At 39.5% G+C, this 27,684-nt stretch overlaps 2 protein-coding genes across 2 annotated transcripts in view; one reads left to right on the top strand and one right to left on the bottom strand.

Annotated features, from left to right (window-relative positions):
- Positions 1 to 1,236: 1,236 nt before the first annotated feature.
- LOC136438516 (microtubule-associated protein futsch-like) overlaps positions 1,237 to 27,684 on the bottom strand; it is a 42,894-nt gene continuing 16,446 nt past the window's right edge. Inside the window, exons 8-18 of the mRNA XM_066433330.1 lie at positions 27,556 to 27,654; positions 26,027 to 26,961; positions 25,173 to 25,267; positions 22,866 to 23,189; positions 20,680 to 20,816; positions 20,057 to 20,116; positions 19,536 to 19,719; positions 18,799 to 18,867; positions 15,290 to 15,367; positions 13,274 to 13,303; positions 1,237 to 5,400 (exon numbers count right to left, since the gene is read on the bottom strand). Coding sequence (XP_066289427.1) covers positions 5,375 to 5,400; positions 13,274 to 13,303; positions 15,290 to 15,367; positions 18,799 to 18,867; positions 19,536 to 19,719; positions 20,057 to 20,116; positions 20,680 to 20,816; positions 22,866 to 23,189; positions 25,173 to 25,267; positions 26,027 to 26,961; positions 27,556 to 27,654 — 2,037 coding nt within the window. The 3' untranslated portion in view covers positions 1,237 to 5,374. The remainder of the gene's footprint in view (positions 5,401 to 13,273; positions 13,304 to 15,289; positions 15,368 to 18,798; positions 18,868 to 19,535; positions 19,720 to 20,056; positions 20,117 to 20,679; positions 20,817 to 22,865; positions 23,190 to 25,172; positions 25,268 to 26,026; positions 26,962 to 27,555; positions 27,655 to 27,684) is intronic.
- Positions 8,876 to 12,929, top strand: LOC136438532 (dynein light chain Tctex-type 5-B-like). The gene is made up of 2 exons (XM_066433352.1): positions 8,876 to 9,272; positions 11,810 to 12,929. The coding sequence occupies exons 1-2, from the start codon at positions 9,057 to 9,059 to the stop codon at positions 12,107 to 12,109; spliced, it is 516 nt and encodes a 171-aa protein (XP_066289449.1). The 5' UTR covers positions 8,876 to 9,056; the 3' UTR covers positions 12,110 to 12,929.

The raw sequence follows: 27,684 nt of genomic DNA on the forward strand, positions 1-27,684 counted from the left end.
TGTTCATTTCATGATAATGCACGAAATGAGTTGTCTATTCAGACCACTAAAATATATCCGAATTTCCCTAAGCTTACAGACAAAGAAAAGACTATTCTTCTGTTAACTACCAAAAACCCACAAATTATAGAAAAGGTGGGACATTACGTCTTCCATTGCTTACAAAAGAGAAGTCAAACCCTTCACTAGTTATAGACAATTACATTTGTATAATTTAGATAAGCAGCTTTTATACCTTTTTTGTACACAGTTCTTTTATGTATGTTATTTGCATTTAGCCTTCGGGCATGAATTTGCAATAAACTTATTAAAATATTAGGGCCCAAAATATGAAAATTAAAAGAAATGCTGAAATCTTTATGGTAGTGACATTTACTAACACTATTTAGCACATTTGCGTAATAACTTCATACTTTGAGTATTTTTAAACCGCGAAAAACGTGTCGTACGATGAATCCCTTAATTTCGCGAGCCTACAAAAACCAAGGTGACGATTTTCAGCATTCTCACATCAGAACGACGTCGTATTTTTGCATGATGGACGTCGCTATCCATTGTGATAGTGTTGTTTGAACTTATCATGTATAGAAATGATGAAATAAATTGACTTATATAGCTCAACTAGCAGCAGCCTCACCAGGTGGCAATGTGGTCTTGTGGTTAGGGTGGTTGCTTTAGAATCTAAATTCTGGGTTCGAATCCTTAGCAGGTCCAATGTTGTACCTTTGGGAAAGGCACTTCACACCTATTTCCTCAGTCGACGCAGGGGAAAACCAAGTACCTACATTCGGTTAAGAACATTCTCTCGAATGGGACGTAAATCTGGAGGTCTTGTGTAGAGAAGTGCCACACCTCGAGCATGTTAAAGGACCCACCACACTAGAGTAGGCGTCCTTCCCGGCGTGAGTGGGTCAAACCTTAACTGCAGCTCGTTCTCAATGTACAAAAACTGATGTTGAGCCTAAACCATCGAGAAAGGCGAAACTAACCTGGATGTGGGCTCGAATAAAGTTCTAAACGGAAACTATGCGGCTACAGCGTCTTTTCTGAAGATATGGCGTGAGGGTGTACGGTTAGCTTGAGGTTGTCCACTACTATTTGCCTGTACAGAACTGAATACACACACACAGTGTTATGACTAAAGACGGTTTACTTGTTGTGCAAAACAAACTCAAAAGCTTTGACAAAGTGCACTACAATGTGCAGGAGGCAACGAATACACAACACAGCAAAATGTCAAGTTTTTATGATTTTTATTGACACAATCACAGGATCATTGTTACTTTTTCCAACACACAGAAGTTGTTCAAGGTTTATAGCATATTCTGTTGTACCATATAGCACTTATAATGACCTTCGGACTCGTTACACCAAACAGCTAATACCCAATATACAATGTTCACAAAATTATCAACAAACATTGCAAAATAGATTCTAGCTAATACATAAGCACAACGTCTTTCAATTTCGTGAAACAAAATATCAGTCACATCCATGGCTTGTATCTGTCATATTTTCTACTATCATGATAACAAAACAAAAATGAAAGTTGTCTCACGTATGTACAATTATAGAACAATTTTGTACCAATGCAACATCACCAAAGACTAAGATACATAATATCATTGTTTTCTGCACAATCTTCTGCTCACAATGTTATTCAATAATTTCTTTGCTATTACAGTTAATATTTTCTACTTCCGCAGTATGATAGATATACTAAGTATACTGTAGCTGGCCCAAAATAACTCAATTCCTTGGTCTTGGGAATGGCTGTGTTAAATTTTGCTTTCTGTTAACTTTGATATGAACGGTTATGTTGCTATTGCAATTTAAAAAATCCATGATTGTTATCAAAAACATTTTCACTTCAAGTTCCATAATCATATTGTTTCTGCTTATCTTTTCTTCATAACATTGACAATGTTGGTGCATTTACGTTCGTAATAATTTTACCGGTGAAGGTAGTTTTTCAGTCTCAGGCGGATTATTTGCCAACTTGATTCAAACTTGGTGGGAAGAAATCCATAGAACAAAGAATTTCATTCAGAGTTGCACCTAAATCATTCTTCGTTTCATCAGACCTGCCAAACCAGCACATACATGTTTAAGAATCACATGACAGCTTAGTGGCCAATTACAGCAGTTAATAGTCTATACTGTAAATTAGTTTATTTTCACAGGGGCTTGATTTTGTGGTAGAAGGGGAAATATGTTTTTGCAATGTTTTAAGTTTGCGGTTGAAATATTTCTGTAGTACAGTTGTAATACAGTGGAGACGTATACTTGCGGTGTCATGAATTTTTGGTGGAATCTGAAAACATCAAACCCCCATGAACATTTCAACATTCACAGTACTGTACCTCAAAAACTTAGGGCGTAACCATAAGAATATCTTAGAAATGGTGGAGGTTTATCAACCAAGAGGGGAAAATCAGAGAGGAAAGTTGAATAATGACAGAGTTATTAATTTCCTGACAAATTGGATGCACATTTTAAAAAATGGGAATGCACATTTTTTTCCAAAACAAAAAAGGAAACTCCCTTCAAACATTGAAATAAAGGGATTTTTCGAAATATTCAATTTTACCTGCAAAGTCCACAAGGTAAACGCTCCTTTTTCACCATGTTTTTTTTAGGAACGACTTTGACACAAGATTAACTAGATGTGATGGGATTCAAAAGATTGGGCTTAACTGTTGGAATATTGACATACACATACATGAACACATAGAAAATGGAAGCCTTTCTGTTATTGTAGAGAATTTGCCTCAGTTACCCCCTATCAACTAGAGCCTGCGACAACTGAGCGTCCGATGAGCGACCAAATTGACAGATCACTTTACAAACATCATAAACAAAAAAAAGGAATTATTTCTTCTTTTACGTTTTCAGTGTTTTGTTGTCTTTTAAATCATACTTTTGTACTGTGCATCATACAAATGTATTTGAATTATAAAATCAAGAGTCACACGATTATCCACTTTTGGTTGCTCAACAATAACTCAGCAATCGCCATCTTGTAGACAGGGGGCCTTAAATATGTTTCTCGCAGATGGCACTGAATACAGATACTGGAAGATGAATGTATCATATATATTTATATACATATACATGTGTATGTATATGTATATATGTCAATTGTTTGGCTCAACACATGTATTGGTCCATGTGAACTTGGTTGAAATGTTGGTTGTACATAGTCCTCACTTTGAACTTACTATGGACCACTATTTCCCAACATATGGCTGTACTTGTCTAAGGACTATAGTCACACTACTGTTACTCAGATCAAAATGCAACATTCAACACTGACAACACTGTGACATGTTTCAAACAATCTCTACAATCATAAAGTTTCCTCAGTCTATGAAAGTTCCCTCTCATCCAAAACATTTTTGTAAATAAACATCTTTCATGAAGTTTGCATTTTACTTACCAACACAACCATGCGCAAGAAATGTATAGCTATCTTCTATTTTGCATTTTCATGTTCTCTATAACTTGTCGTTCCATCTCTAAGCCATAGCCACCATACACTCTATCTACAAGTTTTCTTGTATCTGTTCCTATGTACAGATATTACTGAGTATACGCTCTTGCTACATTCTTGGATTTTAATTTCTTACTACAGAACAAACACCATGTTACCATTGTTTAATCCTTGCTTGCTGCCTAGTTCCATCGTTTTCACAGTAAGCATATTTTTACCCTGATCAAATCATTACATCACGAGTCATGTCTGCTGAAAAAAGCACCTGTTAAGCTTCCACTTCAAAACTGTCAAAGCATATTTGCCTAACGCACATTCATTAAGTTCTTCAGATTTCATAACAGCCCTGTGGTTATAATTATACAACTTTACATCTTTGCAGTCTACAAGAACAGAAAATAATCATACACAGACAAAAACCTAGCTTTGACAGTTGCATGGCAGCAAACAGTGATGTTGCAACATTCTACATGGCTTTGAAGCACAAACAAAAGATACTATGTAACAGTGCAGCTTATTACATAATTCATACTATTTACCAATGCAGTTACAACAGCACCAATAAGTTTCAAACACCCAATCGTTGACTCAAATGTCTGTGTCTGACATAGTATCTCGAAGTTATCAATCTCTCAAAATAAGATTAACAGAATATACATATTACTCTATATTCATGTAGTTACTTGCAGCTTGTCTTTCTTTCCCCACTACGTGGACTAATTTTTCATGTGTTTCTATGAGAAATAGTCTTCTACATTAACGACAACAACTAGGAAAAGTCAGGTTTCCATGTAGCAATGCAGACCTGAAGCACTTATACATTTAAGAAACATGTTTTAGCCCTACATACATGTACACTAATGCTGTCCTTTCCAAGGGATTTTGAACAACCACCTTATAGAGTTGTTTATTAATAACTTAAACTGGACATTTTGCAACCAACCGCAAGAAAGGTACACATTTTTGTGTCCAAGACTAGAAATGTTACATTATGGTGAAGATCTTGATAATTCTAACATTTGTATCAATATCGAAATGTCATTACGATACATTACCTACTGAACTCGTGGCAGAAGAGATACCCAAAATCCATACACGTCAGGTAACATTGAACTGTGTAAGAATGCAAAAATCTGAGCAGACTAAATAAAATGCAAGCTACTCTCAAAATTCTTGGGCAGATATAAAGTTTGCGGGACTCGAACCAGGAAGGATTTTGTGTGACGATAGTTGCTGATATTCCTTTCAACCGTTGAACTTTGCCAATTTTTTGAGAATCTTTCTATTGAATCTCTTTAGAAAATCCCACCTCTGGGGGAGAACCAATTATTAAGTACTTCAATCATTTCTATTGTCTTGTAAGTCCATCATCTTCCACAAATTGTTAGTTTCAGTTTTTCATTCTGCTCTCATTTTGATTTACACACAGGACCCAACAGTGCTCCTTCCTGTTCTTATCCCTATTTGTTAACCTTCTCCTTGCTAAGTTGTCTTGCCAGCTCTGTACTGGTTACCACATACATGTACATCAGCAGTGAGACAGTTAACAAATGGTCAGGTTGTTGAATAGTACGACGTATGTATATATATATTGTTTCTAGTTTTCTTCAGTTGTGTAGCGAGTACCCATACTTCCCATGAAATGCTTTCAATCTGTACTGCATTCAAATATAGTACTCGTCTGTTTATATTAACTTTGAAAACGGCTTTCGGCAGATGATCAAATTTGGTGACATACATACATGTATACGTAGCGTATTTTTCCAGGCTGTCATACTTAAGTACCTTGACACGTGTATGGCTTGTATGAAGCAACCGTAAGTCCATATATGGGAATGTTGCGGTTCGGTGGCTGACGCGTCAGACATGGTCACCCCGGTGCTAGCTGAGGTTCTCCGCCAGCGCAGCTGTACAAGGGAAGAAGAGAGACATAAATTACTGTACATCCAGAAATATTTGCAGTGAACAGCCTCCAGTTTAATTGATATGGCTTTCCAGTTTAACTTAGGACTACATGTGTATCTCCCACATTTCAACAATCTTAAACCCAAATGGCCTAATATCACATCTGGTAGATAAAAATAGAGTTAGAAATATGTAGCAGCTACTGAGGATTAGCACAAGAATTCTAGAAAATTGAGTCAGATTTCTGCAGAAAATTTGCAGTGTTCTGGCCATGGGTACTGGAGACAGAATTCTGCAGAATTATACCTTCCAACACTTAAAACTTCCAAATTGGTGTTTTCACTTAAACCTTCCAAATTGGTGTTTTCTTCCTTCAACTTGGTGTTCTCATTCTGCACATCATCTCTCTCTTCCTGCATGTAGATGAATTCTGAATTCTGACTCCAGTTCCCAGAATTCTGATCCAGTTATCAGAATTCTGGCTCCAGTTATCAGAATTCTATCTCAATTTCTCAGATTTCTGCAGATTTCTGCAGAATTGGGTTAATCCCTTGGGAGTCATCAGTGGCTACTACATATTTCTAACTTCATTTTTACCTACCAGATGTGATACTAAGCCATTTGGGTTTAAGATTTGGGTTTAAGTTTGAGGTAGTCTTAAATTAAACTGGAAATCCTTAATTAAACTGGAGTGAGGCTGTTAGTGGTTCTATTTTGAAATTCGTGATCTCCATGGTGCCTCTCCACTGTGAAATCATGACACAGCGAATATGAGTTTTAAATTTGTGCGACAGTATAGTTTGGACTGTGAACTTAAACAAAGAAGATGTTTTAGCTTTCTCACAAAGATCATTTGTGGCTCCAGACCATTTGTGTTCTAGAGGCAGTGAGTCCTTCACATTTCTTGCAGCAGCCCTTTTGTTGCCCTTTACCGAAACAACCGTAACATTTTCTTCCTCTTAACCTCAACTGACATGTCTCACAAGACTTGGTAAAAAGGCATTAGAGAAAGAGGTTCAAGTGCTTGAGGTCATGAACAGATTTACAAACACTTTCAAAGGGATAAAAGCATGATTCTACTATAGATAAGGGAGTACAGTAATGTAGTTTTGGGGCTTTCACGTATGCTAAGGTCATAGTACCTATCAAGCCATCAAGGTTGGATGACTTTTATAGGTTTACAAGGAGGTAGAAAAACAATTTATGGGTCAATTTCGGGAAGTACCGAAGTCTCAGGAGGACCAAGTAGATGGGGGAAAAGGGTGCTGCTTGAAACGTTTCAAATCCTGGATTACAGTACTGTTGATAATAACAGTCACAGTTATGCAGATTTGAAATTGTCATTAAATGACATTAAGCTAACGTCACACTGTCAACAACTTTTGCCTGTATTTGTTGATATATAAATTCCAGAAGATCGCAGAATTTTAAAATCGTCAGAGTCAAGCATATTTTTTGCCTGAAAATCAAACTTACTAATATTGTTGCATGGGACCTGCAAACAGAGCCTGCTCTCTAGAAATTGTTCACTCAGATTGAGAGGAAACTGGCCGTATTCCACCCAAAAATGTAATTTACATGTAGAGCACAAAGACTCATCGGGTAACCTATTTTCATACTGTGTAACTGTGTGATGCTGGCTTCAGGGTTAAGGCATCTCACTGCTGACACCTGAGCTGTTTCACAAGAGACATCAATGGGGCAGACATCTGACTGAGAAACCTTTAAAATTTATAACACCAGGGTTCAGCCCTTTACCTCATTTGGTTAATGTATTTGACCTTGATAGTTGGAAGAGGCAGCCTATAACAGTTATAACCGTTACAATTACTATACAATGTAGATAATGACATCAATATCTAACTTCAATCCTGACCAAACATATAAAACTCTGAAATAAAGTTGGGAAGCATTACAGTTGAAGCTTTCATTCGGTAATTTTTACAAAGAATTCATATTATTTCTATACTCCAGACCAAACCTGCACTTCTGAACAGTAAAAGCATGAAATTACCTCAGGAACCACTCAGTCTGATAAGGGCTAGCTAGTAACCTCCATTAACATTAATCTGCTGGGTTACATAAATCCACCACTTTAAAAAACAGTAGGTTTGACACATCTCTATTGCAGCACTCCCCCAGGTACATGCATGCGCAAAGTTACAGTGAAAGAAACAAGAATTACAGTAAACTTTAGAAGAAATAATTGCTTCCAGACACACACTGTCAGGTATCTCCTAGAAAGAAGAGAGTCATTAAAGTTCACTCTGTCTCCTGCAGCACTTTCTGTTCTTAATCTCCCCAGATAAAAGCTCCCGAACAACAATTTGCCCTCGGCAGATGCTACTGGTGGAATAATTGGAAAGAAAATTACAGACTCCAAACTGCAGCTGGGCCTATTTTCAAACTAATGTGCTGCACAGCCAAAGAGAATGAGAAATCTAAAAAGATGAGACAACATTGTGAGGAATGAGAATGATATAAAATACATGACTGTTTGTGAGAAATCAAAGTTCAATTTACTGTTAGGGAGACACAAAATTGGTGTATTTTCTTTGTAGTTTATAAATGCAGGTCTTCTAGCTGAACTAAATAAATGCACTATTATGATAAAAGACTGCGAAAAACTGACATTTGGATATACATTGATGAAATCTAAAATATACTACCACAAAACGAACATATACTTTAAAAGCCTGCTAGTATATAAAAATCAGAAGTCATCTTGAACATCACGGATGGACACCTATAGACAATTTGGTCAAGCATTTAAAAGTCATAATAGATGTATTACTAAGGTACGGGAGAGTTTTTAAGTCTGTCTGTCTTGCATTTGCGTTTCATGACAGTTCATAAATAAACCACTGTAAAAGAAACTGTACCAAAAGTCATGAACTGTTGACACTAGTACAATGTACCTCCCACTTCTGCCAAATGTTTGACAGTCCAGGAAAATAAAGAAGGGGCTGAGAGTGATCAAGGACCCAGCTTTGAGTGCACTTGGCCTGAGGAAAGCAATCTTAATTATTAAACTGCAAAGATCATAAATGAATTTCTACAGTCTAAGACTTGCCATTAGGCACATACCACAATCTAAAGCTACCCCCTATAGAGCAGAAAGGCAAACATTTGAGTTTCGGGACCCCCGGGTTTAAGACCAGTAAAGGGGCATCAAAAGGATTCAATGTATGCCTAATCAATGTGATGCATGGCATCAAAAGAATAGTGTACATGAAAGGGGGCAAGACAATTTTCTTGGCTTAACCCAGCCTAAAGTTTAATGTAAAACTTACAGAAAACACTTAAAAGATTTACCATTTCCTTATAGTGAAAGTTGGGTCACTGAGAGTTAAGAGGGCCTCAGTCCTGTCCAATTGTGCCTAACGCCCTAAGGTCAGAGAGTTGTCTCCCGGCCCGACCACAATGCACCACCGCCTATCAGAGCACAAATCCCCCATTCATCGTGATTGTGTAATGGGTCAACCTGCCGCACCACTTCACCTGGATACGACAACAAAGCCAGGCAACACTTTCTCTTCTCCTACATACGAACCACCTTTGAGAAAAGTGCTGTCTTTCAGACTAGGATCCTACGAGGGAAAGTTAAAGCCAGCAGTCTTCTTAGATACCCGCCAGGAAGAAGTACTTTCACTATACCATGGCAAAGGTGGTAAAGACTACACGGCCGCGCCTGGCGACACTGGCACGGGGCCTCTCAACGCTGTCGGGCAGTAGTCTTCCGCTGCGAAGAGCTCGACTGGAGAGTTCAACAAACTCCGCGGCGTCTGAAGCGGCGACCGATGACCTGGAGTTCCGAGAACAGGTGCCGCCGACGTACCAGTTGGAACCGACCAAGACGTTCTCACAAACACAGGTAACCATTAGGCAGAAGTTGCATGTGATTTTTACCTTGAAGTTATAACTGCTCTTATAGAAGAAATGCTTAACTGGAACAAAACTACATTTTCTTTCATCCTCTTACTACTTGATCATGGTTATCTTCACTTTCCTTGTCGTCTTATCCCAAAGGAAATTAAATATCATACAAATTCATCTTTATACAAAGACTAAAAATAATATGTTCAACTTACATATTTTTGAAGGCCTTACTCAACAGGTGGTTGCGTTTATTACTTATTCCTTTCTATGTTGAAATCAGAGTAAAACTTGACACTTTTTTTCAAAATAACAGAAAGTATTTTTGATTTTGAACTGATTGTGTGCAAGCTAAATGTTGCCAAAGAGAGAAAATACTGCATACTAGTACTGGACCCAGTACAAACCTCAGAACACAATTCCTCCACTGAACAAATACCACGCCTCACTTCCCAACAAGAATCGCACCAGTCACCTATGCTTACCTTCTCCCACTACAAAAACTAATTGATGTTTGTACAACAGAGGTCTGTACAAAAAAGACAACTACCTAGGAGATAGGCCTTACAACTCTTAATAAGGCGTACATGTCACAACCATTAATTCAAACTGCGGTAACAGTTACAGGTTTTCACTGCGTGGCAAAACAAAGTTCGGTGTGGCCCCACAATTATAGGTCAACACGCAGTGCTTTCTCCGTCATGTCTTTAATTGGCTGAAGCTATTTAATGAGGTCACTACATTGTAGCTGTTACAGGAGAGTTGATGCGAATGGACGGAATTGTAAGGATATAGAATGCATTAAATACAGTCATTAAAAAGAGTTACACTGAGTCATTAAGTCAGAAATGACTACAGGTGGATAGTAATCTTATACAACATGTTGTCTTCCATGTCAGTAAACCTGAGCTTTAGGTAAATTTAAGAAGGCTGCAGAAAAAATTCAGAAAGGCTACAATATTTAACAGTAAATTGAGGAACATTCCTATACACAGTCTACACTAGATTCTGGTATATCAATGTAAAACTAGGCTGCAAACATTGACACAGCCAGACGCTCCATGGCGCCTTTTAGGCAATCTAAGGCTTGGCTATATCATGGGATACGAAAAACTTGTCAGTAACACTTTAACAGTGAATTTGGGGTAACAAATAACGTGGTACATTGCACACTAAATCAAAGCGACCAATTATCCTTCACGAGTAATTTACCTACAAGTTACAACACATAACGTTGCGTGTGGGCTACGTCTAGAATTTATGGTGAATCAAAATAGCACGACACATGGATAAAGGCATGCAGACCCTCCCTGGTTGATTTACTAAGGCCACACCAATTTAATTTCTAAGACTTGTTTAACAGAATTTCAAAAAAAATGCTAGAATGGGAAATCAACATGAAAACAGAATCTCAGAGGAAAGTTTGTACTTTAATTGGTGCACACAGTTTCAGGGAGTGAACTGGCATGGGTCAGGTGCAAGTTTTTACCCCAGCCTTCTGTTTTAATGATGTCCTTGTGCTAAGATGTTACAACAACAAAAATTGTTAAGTTAAAACAAGAAATGAAATTGGTGTGGCCTAAGTGGTAGAGTGAGGACTGCTGCAGGATATAGGATGTGTATTATAACTGCTTGGAATGATTTTTAGCATCACAACAATGGAGATAGTATTACTGAAAGTAAAGCCCTGGATAAAACCTGAGGCACTTGATAAACAACTCTTCTTACTAATTGTACGCACAGGCAGTGAAGCAAATCAAAGACAAAACAGGAATAGCAAAACAAACTTACATTCAAGTTTTTGCAATAATATACAGTATATTCGGATGAAAGAAAAAAGAAGTTTCGTATAGAAAATTCCTGTGCTACTTGTATCATAATCACCTGAAACGTTTTTCTTGTTCCCTTATCTTTGGAATTTCTTAACTGTCGGTAATTTGGGGGTATTTGCAGCGATGTCATTCCTGGCCCTAAAGGTATAATTAAGCACAGGGAAATGGATCACTTTCCTTGCAAAAGATGAGATAAGCTTAAGCAATTACTTGAGAAAGAACTGTAGGTTATGAAAATATGGTAATATTCATACTGGATAAATTGGTTCTTAATTCACGGTCTGAAAAAGAGTCGCATTGTCCTTTTGGATGGGGATTTAAAGCCAGTATATGAAGGAGCTTACATGTACAGTCACCTGTATCGAGAAGAGCCGGTGTGACCCCATGTGCTTAGCTAATAATGCCAGCCGTAGCAAAGCTGCATTGCACTACTACCTAATAAAAAAGCGCATGATGCTACATTTGTACATCCTCAGTTCTAGGTTGCCGCTTTACCTATTTACCTTGAAGGGTAAAATTTGGTGGGGTCACTTAGAATTTTCTAGATGTACAATCTTTTAAGTAGCAAATTTTATATTGGGCGTTTTCATTTTATGCTTAGTTTTAACATACAGGCATGCATACTGTACATGTAAGCATTTTATATCTGATCAGAACTTTCCTGTGTTTGACTGTACTCTGAAGCTCCTGCATCTTTCCCCAGGTCAAAACCGTGATCCAATCAGTGCTGGAGAACAAACTAGGAGAACTAAGGTACGAGGACACTCCTGGCGGGACCCTCGCAAAGTGCCTCTCGGACGCCATCACGAAGGAAGTGAAGAAGCTAGGCTTCGACAGATACAAGATCGTGTGCACCGTCAGCTTTGGTCCGCTCAGAGACAGCTGTGTGAAATACGTCAGCAGGTGCATGTGGAATCCCGAGTTCGACAACTTTGCGGAGTACACCTACAGGAATAAGTCTTTGTACTGCGTTGGGACTGTGTATGGGGTGTACGTGGAATGAATGTTCAGATCTTTGGGGGTCTGCATGGTGGTGTGCCATTAACGCTCTACACTAAATCTAAAAAAGGCTGATAATAAATTTGGCAGTCTGGTGTCGCTTTATGCTAAGTTCAAGCACCAGTTACATGACATGTACAATGTACACTTTAAGTTGAATCTGAATGCTTCTGCTATGAATTACGTATAGAATTATAACGTCTGATTATACTCTTAGTAAAAGGGCATGCAGGCCCCTATCTTTTTTTGAAAGGTGAATGTGAAATGTTGAGTGGTGTGTACATATAACACTGTCCGTCCAACACTGATGCAATCCGACTAAATTTCTATGAAGGAACTTTGATTATAGCTGATTTGAAGAAGTAAAAACTGCTGCTATAATATTTAGGGGCAAAGAAAGAAGCATTATGATATCAGGGTGATGAAAATATGATTATGAATATCTGCTCAAAGAAAGTCATCAGGAATTTAATGCAATTTACAGCATATTGAAAAATGACTGGGTCTGATCACCTTAAGACTGGACTATAAAGTTAACAATCTTAAAGTTTGAACTTCCCATACTTTGGTTATGACAATGTTCACTAACTTCTGAGAGCAACAGTGGTGAAACTAACTTTAAAGTTTATTATATTTTAAGGAAATATTTTCCGTCCACTATATTTCATATGTATCAATGCACAGGATGTTTGACATACTGTATTAAAGAAAATGTTTCGATACAACATTAGCTAATAGCTTGGAAGTCATTCCTATATTAAGATGCAATTTATCATCAATGGAAAAAATTTGATGCAAATTTTGAAGAAAATGCTATCATATGATACCGTTGTGTATTCTTATCTTAAAAAATGTTTCTATGCCTCATAAACACTGGAATGTATCATATATACTATGTGTCAGGGTAATGTTCCCAATCTGGCAGAATTGCAGCTGATTCTGTCAGATTGCAATCTCTTTACACATAGCATCCTATCCGTAGTACATACTGGTAGTGAATTTTTCCCCTGTCATAGTTTTGAGGGAAGTTTAGTAAACACAAAATGCATGGCATGCACACACACATAATTATACAAGGCTGCACCTTATCTTTAATGTATTGGTCCTGCACAACATCACTCACTAAAAATGACATCAAAACTTCACCTAGAAAATGATGTGTCATTACCTGTTCCCTTCCCCATTGTGTCACAGAAAGCTAAAACAAAAGTGAAAGATTTACAATAGACATCGAAGCCACATTGGAGACACACAGGTTTTCATGATCATTCTCAGAAACAGGAAATTTTATTTTGTTTCAAACTTTGTTTTCGAATCATTCAGTTTGATGAAGGTTAGACATCCATGTACGATACACAATACAAATGTTACCTACATGTAAGCAACTGGATATAGATTTTGTAAACAAACTGCTTGCCTGTGACAACCTGTTGCTAATCTGTTAGGATAAATGGGGGCCTGGGGGGTGGGGGGTGGGCGGTCCACCAAATTGAATGCTCTACGCTGCATTCGGAAAGGCAGCAGCTACGTTAACTTTGGGAGGCTGGCTTCATTTTATACTTAATTCAGGCGCCTAAATTATGCTACAAGAGAATGCACGGATTACACTTTAATGTAATACATAATAACAGTCAAGCTATGATTTAAATTGTAATTGTAATTAAAACGGCTGATTAGGCTCTACGTAAAACAGCATACAGGCATACATAAGTGTTGCTTGTACCCCGAGGAAAAATGTAGCACACTGTAACACATCAAATCACAAATATGGCCTGAAGTTATTGTTTGGTACAGAACAAGTAATTTTTCTGCCTACACTGTACCCGTGTAACATGATAGGAGGGGAGAAAGCATTAACCAGAGAGGTGGAAAGATATCATCTTAAGTACTGGACCAATCAAACCTTTTGTTTTCAGATGAGACAAAGAAGACCTGGCTACACCTGGACAATGTAGATCCATGTAAGGAATTCTTGGCAACCTGGCTTTACTCCGACTTAAGTGGTATTGTGGGAGGCTTTTCCCTATATTGAACAGACAGATGTGCATCTGGGGGGTAGTCCCCGAGGACTACTTAACTTCAGCAAAAATCAATGTGTATGTGTGTCTTTGTCACAAGGTTATAAAATGATTGTTAAGCCATCAAATTCCCTTGCTTTTTCCTTCTTTCACTTAATGGACACAACACTTTCTTCAAACCACACTTGGACCAAGCTAAAGGCAATTCTAAACCTGTCATCTAGCCTCAAACAATTTCAACTTTTATGTTCCAGTACATGTACTACCGGTGCCTACTGGTACATGTATCACATGAGTGTGATGAAAATATTGAATATGAAATCTAAAGCTTATCCACACAAGGAGAGCACATTTTGTGGTTTGCTAAAAGAAAGATGCTCATCATCAATTACAGCGCATTCCTACATACAAATTATGTACGTCAAGCAACTTTTTGAGTTTCCTTAAGGATTTTCTAAGGGGACAACTCCATTACTTTTCACAATCCTGTGGCCCACAGCTCATTAAATATCTAACGACCCCTGCGTCAGGGAACCCTGCAGCAGTATAATCAAATACTGGATACTACTACTACTACATTTAACTTCAGAAACATACATACTTGTCAGGTGTTGGTATGTTTACTGACGATTATAAGACTCAGGTCCTAAACAGACAAGAACAACTAATAGGCAACATGCATGTACAAACATCTAAAATGTATTCACAAGATTGACTATTTAAAGAAATTTAAAGGTTCAACCTAAATATAGCCCAAAGTCAAGTTTTCATCCATATAACATCAGTCTGTACTGAATGACTCATGTACATGTAGCCAATAGAAAATCGTGCCATATCAAGCAGATGTAGTTTTATGATAAGCTATAGTTTTATGAACTGCTAGAATGTGAAGAGAGCCAGGTTTATTGTTTACTCCAGCTCAGAGCGGATTCTCACGTCAAGAGGTATAAAGGGCTAGACCTGCAGGTGTGATTTTCAAGCAACAGGTACGCAAGTCATGAATTATGACAGGCCGATATAATATGGGTGAAAACTTGACTTTGGGGTATATTTAGCATTATATATAGTATGATGGGCTTTTGAACTGTACTGTTTCATTTCCAAAAAGATAAATGACATGTCTATTGAGCTAAACAAATTCTGCACAATCAAGGTAGTGTGCTTACTTTGGAACCTGTTTCTCTTGCGCTCTGCCTCTTGCTTCCAGACCGGCTCTGCCTGCATGCTTGTTGTCAGATCAACGCCTGGAGGAAATAACACAAACTTGTTTAACCATCTCCCTCCAGTGGACCCTTCCATGCACCACGTTTGCATTGATTATACCACAACTTCTCAGGAAAAAGGTTAAATAGACTGTTTGATTTTGACACTAGATTTGTCTTTTTATAGCAATTAAAATGCTCATAAATTCATACACGTTTTTGTGACATTATAGTAAATAATCCCTCCAAAAGCGGCATGCTGTGTGTGAGAGAAAAACACCCGTGAATGTAACAGTTAAAAGAGCAAAGAGACGAGACAGAGAAACCTTGAAGTCATAAGAAATTCACCATCAGTCATTCTCAAACACACAAGACTGCATCCAGCATGTTGATGACTTGTGTTTGTTTGTGACAGGGAATAAGCTGGTTCACGGTTCAAAATGCGCATGAGCAGTGTGATGCATTGAGGGTAATATGAATATGTCAAAGGTGAAGGCCCTCGGAGACAGTAAAAAAACACATCTGGATATATGTATCAAGCATTAGCCTGTGTTTACACAAGCTCTCTGGCGGAGGTTAATGACCCCCTCCCTAGGGGGCGGTTACAGTTGAGCCGACCGCTAGGAGCGCGATTTAGTCAGGCTACATCAAGTATGGTCTAGACAGACAAGAACTGCTTACAACTTAAGAGCCTTCACCTCTGCCTTGTGCATGCTCAGTTGAAATCATGAACCAGCTTATAGAAGGGTAGATGGAAAGATGGGCTGGAAAGGTGAATCATGGAACCAAGGCAAGCAAACAGGCATGTGTGCATTACATAATTTTTTTATGTACATGATTGTGTAAACCACAGAAGCAAGCATCACCCTTCCTGCAGTACAATGTTGATGTTATTATCTTCGCCGAGTACTTGCACTCGGAGAAGATTATGTTTTCGGTTGAAAAATCTGTTGGGTGGGTCTTTATGTATGTCAGGAGCATAACTCAAGAAAGCTTCAACGAATCTTTATGATTTTTGGTAGGTGTGTAGTGGTTGTGCAAAGGAAGGTCAAGTACAAAAATGGTTCACCTGGCGTTTTCCAACAGTACTGCAGCAGACTTTGCATTTTTTTGTGTTCGTATGTAGGCAAAAAAAGTGACGGAAACGTTGATGGATCTTCGTGATTTTTTGCAGGTGTGTAGATGTTGTGGAAACGGAGGTCAAGTTCAAAAATGGTTTCCCTTGCATTTTCCGTCGGTACTGCAGCGGGCTTTATATGTGTGTGAATTTGTATGTCGCCAGCATAACTCGAGGTGCTGTTGACGGCTGTGCATGATATTCAGTTGGTAGGTAGGAGTGTTAAAGAGGAAGGTCAAGTTCGATAATGGGCCTCCTAGCGGATAAGTAAGGTACTGCAGCTGAGTTTTAAATTTTGTGGTCGAATTTCCTGGAAGTGCCAGGTTCATGATTTTTCACCAATACATACTGTAGGGTCTGGAACAGGGAATAGGTGGTGTAACTTTGGCCCCCCTAGCGGCTTGTTTGGACCTGCAGTTGGCGTTTTTGTTGAAACCGTTGGAGGCTAATAACTACAGAAGGGGTTGACGGATCGTCATGATTTTTGGTATTTAAATAGCTTGGGTAATGTTTTACATAATCAGATACATATTATGAAAACCAGGAACTAATTTGCATAATAAATGCAAAAAGGTTATCTATCCGCTTAAAGTTTGTGGTCGAATTTTTTGACGGTACTAAGGTTATGATTTTTTGAGTGGTAGATAGATCTTGGGGCGGAGAGTAAGTGATGTAAGTTTGGGTCCCCTTGCGGCTTGCCTTAAACTGCAGTGGGCCTATTTGTTTGAAACTTTTGAGGAAGAATAACTCAAGCAGGGGTTGATAGATTATTCTTGTATTTGGTATATATGTTCCTTAGGTGATGATCAACATAATGATATGCTCATTATGCAGATCATGACCTACTTTACGTAATAATTGGCATACATAGGACTGCCGCACCATAGTACGCGGCATGTGTTAGTACACACCTGGCGTCCAGAATCTAGGTCAACAGCTGGCGTCCTGAATCTAGGTCAACAGCTAGCTTACTAGCTGGGCAATTGAAAAAAAAAACAGGACTAAAATGTATCTGTTATGTTTGGTATTAAGATTTAAAAGTGGATCTTACGATTGACGTAACATTGTAATTATGCCAAACAGGACCTAATTTGCATGATTAATGAAATGTTTTGAAATGCGCTGAGTTCTATGTTTGTGCCCGTTTATATGCGTCGTATAAGTCGTATTCTAGATTTTGTGAAAGCTTGTATCAAGGTCTGTATATTGTTCTGTTACTAGGGCTAACCCTTTGTAATAGCCTTAGCCTTTGGTAGCCGTGGCTGTACTTATCTACAGCCGAAAAAACAAATAAAAACAAATCACCTTTGAAAACTGTGTCATCCTTCACTGAGAAAGAGAGGCTAGTAATTATCGATTATAATCGAATTCGTAATATCAATTATTCAAATGACCTTATTTGGATTATTGTTGAGTTTATACTAAGATAATAACACTATGCTCGTAAATGACAGGACTTTTTATATTCATGTTGGGCATTTTGAAATAGCTGAATCTGATCATTGACATTGCCAAGCCAAGTTAAACAATAAGATGTTGATTATGCAAAACAGGGTCTAATATTTGATAGAGTTATGCTACTTCACTACGTTTCGAAAATCCATCCAGTTTTATTGCGTATCTTATTACCTGGATGTCTAACCGTCATTGGCATTCCATGAGAGGACTTTCAGACCTGTGGCATATCAAGCCATTGAGAAAGAGGGGAACATTGATAGATATTATTTAAGCAAATAAAGACTTGAATTTAGTTATTGTTTAGAAAAACGGCTATGTAATGCCATATTGGTAAATGACGGAAATTTGGTACTTACATCTGTCGGTACAATTCATATTATTTGGCGAAGATATGAGGTCGTGGAACTCTAGTTGAGATTAATCTACAGTGACTGTCACTCAACACAAAAAGTTTGGAAACTTAAAAATTTGATCAGTTACAACGATGAACACTTTTCTTTCAAGACCTACAATTATGTAATATTTGTAGCCCTGACATGCATGATTGTTCAATCAATCAAATGGAATATTTTTTGTAAAGGACAATGAATAAAGTTTCCAATGACATATGATACAATGCAATTTAGAATGTAATAATGGAGATACATGACTTGTGTATGCTTGACCAAAAACAAAGTTTCCAAACTTTTTACGTCTAGTTTGATCAGTGTATACAACGTGCCAAGATGCAGACAGTGCTGTAGCTTCATGAGGCAGCAAAGATCTTGTTCAAACTGTGCGGTTAAACTAAAATCATTGATTAGCAGAGAGAAGAGAGGGGGTGAAATTGTTGATTTCGCTGGTTAGATTTTGTGTGATGCCCGGCCACCTTTCACCGCCTGGTTGTCTGTAGTCTTACCGGCTGGCTGGGGTCTAGACCTGGGTCTGTGGACGGGGGAGTCGGGGTCAGCACTCTCATCGCTGTCTGCTGGGAGAAGCAATTTATTTGGTTACATCTGAGACTCCTATATTACTATAATAATACGTCAATGGTTCATTTGGGCAGAAACATAAGATGTCCAACAGTGTCCTATAGGCTGAATTATACAACGAGTTAGAATCATACGGACGTTCTGTTGGATGGGATTTAATGCCAGAGGTCTTTTTTTAGGAGGGCTACACCTCGAGTTAAAGATCCCATTGCACTTATTGAAAAGAGTAGGGATCCATACCAGTGAAACAAAGAAGCGAGTAGAACAGTCTCCTGACCCCCGGGATTTGAACCCACGCTAAAACCGGGCAGCCAGATCACAGGTGTCATGCCTTAACCACTGGGCTAAAAGGTCTAGACCAGTTAGACTGGTCAGTTGGAGGCGCTTGAACCCCAATTTTACACTACTCCCCCTTTTGTTTTTAAGATTCGTCCTCCCGCGCTTGAACTCCACTGTTATACCAGTGTGAGTGGAGTACATGTAAGTTATCAAATTACTCCCTACCCAAAGCCAGGTACTCAGTTTCTCCTGAGTTGTGTGAAGAAATAGGTGTTAAGTGCCTTTCCTAAGGGAACAACATTGGAGCCAGCTGCTAGGGATTTGAACCAACAACCTTTAAATTCTAAGGCAAACTAAATGATCTGTAGACATCCCAAGAACTTACTTGGTGCTGCAGACTGGGGTCTGGAGCGCAGTTTCTGCAGCCAGTTGGCGGGGCTGTCGGGCGAGTCCTTGCTGTCGCTGGTGATGATCTGGGTCTGGTATCGTCCCTCCCGTCGGCGCCGCGACAGCTCGCGCTTCCACGCCGGCTCAGGTGGAGGCTCCTCTGCTTCCTTTGACTTTGGAGGCTGAGGATTATAATTTTAAAGTTGTTTCATTGTCACTGTTAACAATTATAAACGTGTACATGTTATTTATACTAATAGTCTATGTACACCTGGGTTTACACAAGCTCTCTGGCAGTTATAATCTAATGTCTTGAAACGTTTAAAAGGTGACGATGATAGATACAATGTATATTGCTACAAGTTTTCTGCATTGCTGATCAAACTAAGGCAAAAACTGAAACAAGACGGATCATGATAAAAAATCAAATTGTGCTACAAAAATGAAGGAAATAAGGTAGTGTGGCCTTAATAAACTATGTCAGAACTAAAGACTGGAATGGCCATCCAGATGACTGACCATTTGAGTATTTCCAGAATGATATGTAACAGAGGAGTTGTCTGTCTGCTTAGAAGGCTCCTACAGGGCAACAAAGAATAAAACAAAATAAAACAGACTGAAATAGAAACAAATATGCATGAAAAGCAGACCATCAACTGAAGAATCAGCACCAGGGCTGTCTCCAGGACCCGTCCTTCCGTCCCAGGACGGAAATGTGCTTGTTGGAACGGAAAAATATTTCACCCCTTCCGTCCCCCAAATATCAATTTCATGAGATAAAACTGATGAAAATGTATTTTTTAAGCTTAAAATGACAAATTCAACAATGAAAATTAAAAAAAATTGTCTCCCAAACAATGAGTGGGATGGAAAAAAACTTAAAGCTGGAGACAGCCCTGATCAGCGCACAGCAAAGGGCACAACCTACATCATCAAAATGGCGACCAATGGTGAACAGAAGTAACATCTGTTGACGATGGTTAGACATCCAGGTAATAAGATACTCAATACAAAATCATGTCTTTTCCAGTTTTGTTTGTTTGTGGCTTTATTTACACTCGAAATTGCTTTCTTTAGCCATCATGGCCGCTTTTCATAGAGGTCGAGTTGAAGAGATTGATTTAAGAACAGCTGGCTCTTACAGTGTAGCCCTCGTGCCGCACTTGGCTTCTCCGTCTCCTGATCTCCTGTTTCCAGCCAGGCTCCTCGGCGGGCGGCGCGGAAACCTGCGAATCTCTTCCCTTCAGTTCCTCCAGGTGAGACTTAGTACTCGTGTCACCTGCGCGGAGCAGTAAAAAAAAATCAATCACTACTCTAACAGTAACAACATGCAGTAGTAGTGGGCAACCTCAAGCCAACCGTACACACTCACGCCGTATCTACAGAAAAGACGCTATAGCCGCATAGTCCCTGGTTAAGACTTTATTCAAGCCCACATCGGTATAAGGCTTGAATCTTGTACTTGGCTCATTCGAGCCTTATACCATCGAGAAAGCCACACCAAGGCAAAACTAGTCTGGATGTGGGCTTGAATAAAGTCTTAAACCCAGCGTCCTCTCAACTAACACACAATTTTTTTTCGATCGGCCAAATTGTTCACAGGTCTTCGAGCCCCATTCAATGTGATAGGGTAGATTTTGCTGGTGAAAGATATGCTTGAATCTCTGGTGTATCAAATTTGTTGGCCTTTTGGTTATCAACAAATACGGCCGAAGCTCGTCAACTATGTGACCCTGGGCTTGATGGGCTAACTTGGAAAGTGCAAGATAAGACAAATGTTTCCAGTGGTGCATTTTTTTGCTCAATGACACTAAAATGAATAAATCTACATTTAATTTTACAGGTAGTGAGGGACAGGTCTACAGTGTATGTGAGGAAAGGAGTGAAGTCAAAATATAGATTGAAGTACGAGGGGTGATCAATAAGTCCTCAGCCTCACCCAGAAAGAAGATGTACAACTCAAATATCTGGGAATAATCTTAAAGTTTCAAGCTTTTATGAATGTCTACCAAAATCCAAATCATTGTGATCATTACTTTGCAGGCGACACCCAGTAACGTTAAGTGAGGTAGAAGGATAAAGACATGGAGGATTGAGCTGCAACCCAAGGTGTGCGGGCCAACTTGCTCTGCTGAAAGTCAGAAACCCACTTCTTTTTAGTTAGAATAAGAAGGGAATGTTCATCAATCATTTTGACAATATCTTCAAAGATTTTTGCTGATTCATGGCATGGGGAACTCGACCAACACAGCTCTGATCACAGTTCAACCTTGTTTTTCTCGCCATGCACTTACCTACTTATTTTTAAATGGACGTCGACTGGAAAGTCACACAATAATCTAACATTTGGTGGATATTGCTAAAAGACGTCATACTACATGATTATGCCCCGAGATGTGAGTTGTGCACCTGACTTTCTGGGTGAGGCTGAGAACTTGATATAAGTGCAAAAAGGAAACGAAACACAACACACCAAAGCTATGAATGTGTGAAATTAGTCTCCACCATACCATAGACTGTACCGCGAGAATCAGTCATTCTCCGCCGAAGAGCGACTCTCCACGCGGCAGGGAGCGCATCAGTACGGTACGAGGCAATTGGTGGTGTGTGTATGGTGCAGTACCGAGTAATGGCTCTAGTTGTCCCCACTATACACAATGATATGGGCATGCACAAACATGCAAAAAGTCTGAATGATTCATGCATTAACAACTGATATAGGGTACAGTAACCTTCCTATGGATCAAAGAATGAAAGAGAGAAAATATAGTGTACATGTATAATTCAGGCATGCGTCCGTTCCAAGAAAAGTAAATAGAAAGGACAGTTTGAGTTCAGTAAAATTACATTGTGTATATTCAGCAAAACTCAATATACCTTTTGACATTTACTTCTCTAGATCTGTTAGTAGTAGCGTTAACTATTGGTAACCTTCTTAACATATGCAGTATACACGAGATATCCCCAATTATTAGCATCCCCAAAAAGTTACATAATAAAAACTGAAGTAGTCAATAAGGAGATTTATGGTTCCATCTGCACATGCATAGCAAAATGCACTGTGGGTAATATGTCAAAAGTGAAGGCCTGTAACTTGTAGAAAGTTCTTGTATCGACCTCTGCGTATCGACTATGCTCTCTACATGTCCAGACTCTATTGGTTGGTTTCCATATCAACAATGTCCAGACGTATTTTGTTCATGTCTCAGGAGCCCTCACCATTGACATTTTACTAACAATGCATTTCGCTGCACAAGCACAGTTGGAATCATGATTAGATATCAAGTACAGTAACTGTAACAGCTTTTGTTGTGAAGCTTCCACTGACCTCTGACCTCTGGAGTCTTGGATGTAAAGAAATGGGCGCTGAACTGTTTGAATAACTTCTTGACAGGATGAACGGCCTTTTCTGGGTCCTTTTCAGGACAACTTCTTACCCTAGTCACTTTTTCCTTCGTAAGGGAGTCCTTTTCTAGTTCTTTACTTTCCAAAACAGATTCAGGTTTTGTTTGAGAACAGCTGGGAAGGTCTACAAATTCCCTCTCGCTGTCTAAAAGGTTTTCGGCCGATTTTGAAACCGGGGACTGTTTCTGTAGGTGTGACTGGATGTGGGGGGGCATGGTGGTGGTGGGGGTCCGACTCTGTCTTTCCTCTGTAAATAACACAGTCACAAAAGGCAATTTGTCTAATCTTCAGCACAATTCCAGTTGTTTAGAAGACGACGTGTTATAGTATTCTCCTCGATGAATTATTAACCTTAAGCATGCTGACTTGATTTTTTGGTGTCTGTCAATTGCACATTCGAGTAATTTCTGACAGCAAAATCGCAGTTCCAAAGCTTTCCAACCGCAAATTTAGCATTACTTGTGATAATCATGACATTCAGAAGGCAAATGAATTCAGTAAATAAAAAATATACTTTTTCTCAATCGGTGACAAATTGGATATTATTGCCACCAAAGCATGCTTTAGGTTAAAAACAAAAAACTCCCAAAGTGCCGAATTTGTTAGTGAAGAACAGTAACAACAACTCCCGAAGGCCTGTGCTGAGATGGACAGATTGTAACGTCGACAAATGAACCAACAGCATGAATGAGATGACATTTGTTATTGCTGATTAATGAAGACATGTCTGTTAATGGATTGGAATTTGAAAGTTCCTTTAAATTAGTCAGAACCAAGTGTTTTTACCTAGCCAACATTTTTGTGACCGTCAGTCACCTCCCTTAGGGCAATACTGACTGGTTCTACCTTGCACTGCAGCTATAGGTGTTGCTGCTGCAGTGTGAAGAATGAGGTCCTAAATGTGACTGGATTTGTATCCTCCCTCATACAAGTACATGACTGGAGATGATTTTCTGAGGGAGGATATACAGTCACGTAACTCAGAACTCGGTCGCGTTTAGGACTGCATTCTTCACACTGCAGCAGCGACACCTTAGCCTGAGTGTCATCCGGTTTCAGCTGAAACAGGATGACACTCAGGTTAGCGGCACCTAGCTGCAGTGCAAAGTAGAACCAATGCAGTAAGTATCACACTGAGGAAGGTGACAGGCGGTCACTAAAATGTTATGCCAGGTAAAGCAATTGGTTGTGTAGAAAGAACAGAAATTTGTTAATTATCCAGTTTACCAATGTGATGAAACTATTCATGTATGTCTGTTAATGATTGCTAGTTTTTATTCTTGTTTGATGATTTTGACAGAGGTTAAGACGGATTAGAACTTTCCCCACCAGTCACCAGACATCAGATTCAGAGGTTAGTGAAAGAGACTCAACACTTCTGTTTATTTTATCACAGTGCTCCCATTTATCTTCCCATTCCAGCATATATTAGGTTTTCCTTACTTTTATTTGTTATAAATTTAGTTTACCAGGCCACGCTAATTTACATAGCATTTATAAAACAAACAAAAATTCCCATAATGTCATTTTAAGGCTGAAAACAAAATAATTACAACTGTTACAGTAAAAAGATTCTATCTGTATCAGCAAACACCCCCCCCATACATTCCAACAACTTTTACCTCCCAACTGAAGTCAGGTACCCATTTTTACACCTGGGTAGAGTGAGGAAAGTCATGTTAAGTGCCTTTCCCAAGGGCACAACATCGGTGGCATGTCAGAGGATTCGAACCCGGGACCTCTGGGTTCTGGACCCTAACCGTTACGCCAACAGGACGCCACTCGAGTTAGACTTCTGTAGGGCTCATTTCTTGTGTTAGACCACCCTCCTTTATCAGCCCTGAAACCCACTCTGGAAATGTTCGGCAAACCCTCCCGGTCTCAGCCCTGATCTTTTGAACAGAGATTTTGGGTTCTGGGGACGTCACTGACAGTTGCTCGTAAATAATTAATGAGCTAGCCTTATTTGGCACAAATAGTCGTTGGTTGCTCATGAATAATTAAGTAGCGATGTAAGACGTAAGCTGATTGGCTGATAGCTTACCAGCGTCCTTTGCATCTTTGCTCAAAATGAGCTTTAGCAAACCCTCTGATTGGCTGAAAGCTGTTTGGTGGCAACGTCTCCAGAACCGTGTTCAGGGGCTCGGAAGGGCAGGGCCGCTATGGGAGGTAACTAACATATCGGGTCTGCTGGGAGGATGGTGTTAGACTATAGGTTAACCTATTCTACCTGCTGCCCCCAGTTCCGTCTTACGTTTCTGCAGCTGCACCTTCCAGTCTGGGATCTGCGCCAGTTCCGACGGAGAGCTGTCTCCGCCGCTCTTGCTGTAATGTTCCAATATAAAGATTTGAAATGATATTATGTTTAGGCCCCACTAGACCATCAAAATTGGATTTGTGTGACTTTTGATTTCGTAATTGGAATATGGTGCACGATGCAAAAGTATAAGTCATAATGATTTAAAAAGCAACAAAACACACAAAGCATTAAAAGATTTGTTCTTTATCAATGAAATTCATTGAGCGGTCTGTCAAATCTTTGGTCGCTCAGCAAAAGGGGGTGTCATCAAATACACTTAGCTCATTAACAAAATACAGAAATTATGGTACATGCACATGCAATTTAGAACATGATTCAAACCATTTTGTTTCTACATGTTGCTACCATGTTGGTATATCCGGATCTTGATCCACAGAACCAAAAAGAACTCCCAAAAGGTTTTCCCCCCGAAAATGGAGAAATCCCTGTCCTTGGTGCTGAATTCATTATCATTTGATGTTTTTGCAACATTTTGCCTTCAACTGCTCACTTCTAATCTTCTAGCTACATGCATATGTACATCTTTGTCAATTACAATGGGCAAAAAATTAGGGTCATACAAAAGACTCACAATCCCTAGAACATCGCTCTTCTGAATGTTCTTTTGAATAACAAAGGAATGCTAAAATTGTGATTTTCCTCAATGCATTTTTAAAATATTAGCCATAACAATTACATGCATGATTGGAAATCAACTATCGACCGTTTTGGCACGATGGTTGTTTTTCTACAGCTGTGAATTAAGACCCAATTTTTGTACTTACTCTGAATTTTTTCTGCTTCTTAGGGAAACTTCTCTTACAAATGGTGCTTTTGGTTCGTCATCGGCCGATCCCGACAGCTTCCTCTCCAAGCGCTTCTCCGGATCTGCCGTTTCGATCAAGGCGTTACAGCGCTGGGACTTCTTCCTGGACTGTTCGATCCACGAGGGGCTTTTGGACGGCTCTGCGGTGTTGGCTCCGCCCCCGCTTCCTGTTCGCGTCTTCTTCAGCTTCGTCTCCGAGAACCACGAGCCCGTCTTGTCTCCGTTCCTCGCATCGACCTCTCCGTTAGACTCAGGGGTTCTCGCCAGTTGTTTCAATGGTGGGAGGTTTGTCTCCACGTTACTGTTCTCCTTCTTTGTCTCAAGTTCAACCAACACCTTGTTACTCTTGACTCTGGCCGTCATGTTCTTGGCTCTGTTGGCCCACTCGGGCGTGCTTTGATCCTGCTGTTTGTGTTTGGAGCTCTCTGCGATGTCCAGCACCCTCTTGGTCTTCTCCTCCGCCTGTTTGGCCCAGTCTGGCGCTGCCCTTTCAACCTCCTTCTCCTTGTTGAGCTCGGAGATTGTTTGGACCCGTTTCGTTTTCTCCTCCGCCTGTCTTGCCCAATCGGGAGCGGCTCTTTCAGACGACTTCTCCCGCTCGGCGCTGGAATCCACCATTGTTTGCATCCTCTTGGTTTTCTCTTCCGCCTTCTTCGCCCAGTCAGGGGCGGCTTTCTCCTGTGTCTTCTCCTTTTTGGTGTCCTTACCGGACTTGAAGGACTTCTTCAGGCGAGCTCGCCAGTCTTGCTCAGGTGGTTCGTTTTCCTTGGCCATTTCTTCGTCATCTTCCTTTGAGGGAGGGCTCTCCACCTTCTTGAGCTGAGCCTGTTTCGTCCACGGCCCCTCTTTGTCTTCTGCCTCTTCAGGTGGGGACATCTCCTCAGGTGTTCTCACCTGGTTAGAATAAGGAATAAAAATGCACATCATTTAGTAATGCAATAAAAGTTCACAGTATTCTGCAGTGTTTTGCTGTATCTTGTAGTGTTTTGCAGTATTTTGTAGTGTTTTGCAGTATTTTAAGTGTTTTGCAGTATTTTGTAGTGTTTTGCAGTATTTTGCAGTGTTTTAATGTTCTCGTGACCTCCTCATCACATATCTACAAGAGATGCACATACTTTTTAATCTCCATGCTGTTACTAGTATGTAAACAAATTTCAATTACCATTGTTTCACCATCAGAACTGTGTTTATCTAACAATCAAACATGTTTTTTTGTGGTTGTCTGCTCCTAGAACAGCCAAAACAAGTGTGTTCAGTTTATATATGTCAAAATTCTAACTACATGACTTGTAGTTCAATTTGTGCTTTGCACAGTATTTAATATGCTCTTCCCTGATTTTAACTGATGACCTGGACTTTGTAAAAATTCATGGGACTGTTTAAATGTGTCCTCTGACAGCAGGTGGTTGCCTGCGCCAGGTGGTCGCTCGACCAGGTTTGACTGTACTAATAAATGCATAAACGTATATAAACATAAATACCCCAGACCTTAGCTACCTTTTTCAGCTGTGTGTCCTTGGCCCAGGAAGGTACAGTCGCTTCTTCGGGTGGTGAGGGGAACTTCTCTTTAGTTGGGGTGTGCTTCAGCTGAGCAACAGAGAAAACAACATTGTCACT

The sequence above is a fragment of the Branchiostoma lanceolatum genome, chromosome 1 (genome assembly GCF_035083965.1).
Source record: "Branchiostoma lanceolatum isolate klBraLanc5 chromosome 1, klBraLanc5.hap2, whole genome shotgun sequence".
Lineage (NCBI taxonomy): Eukaryota > Metazoa > Chordata > Leptocardii > Amphioxiformes > Branchiostomatidae > Branchiostoma > Branchiostoma lanceolatum.

Bases quoted from the DNA above. Each gene is read 5' to 3' on its own strand.
- LOC136438532 (XM_066433352.1), top strand. From the start codon at position 9,057: ATGGCAAAGGTGGTAAAGACTACACGGCCGCGCCTGGCGACACTGGCA. The intron at 9,273-11,809 runs GTAACCATTAGG...ATCTTTCCCCAG, and splicing joins AGACGTTCTCACAAACACAG to GTCAAAACCGTGATCCAATC.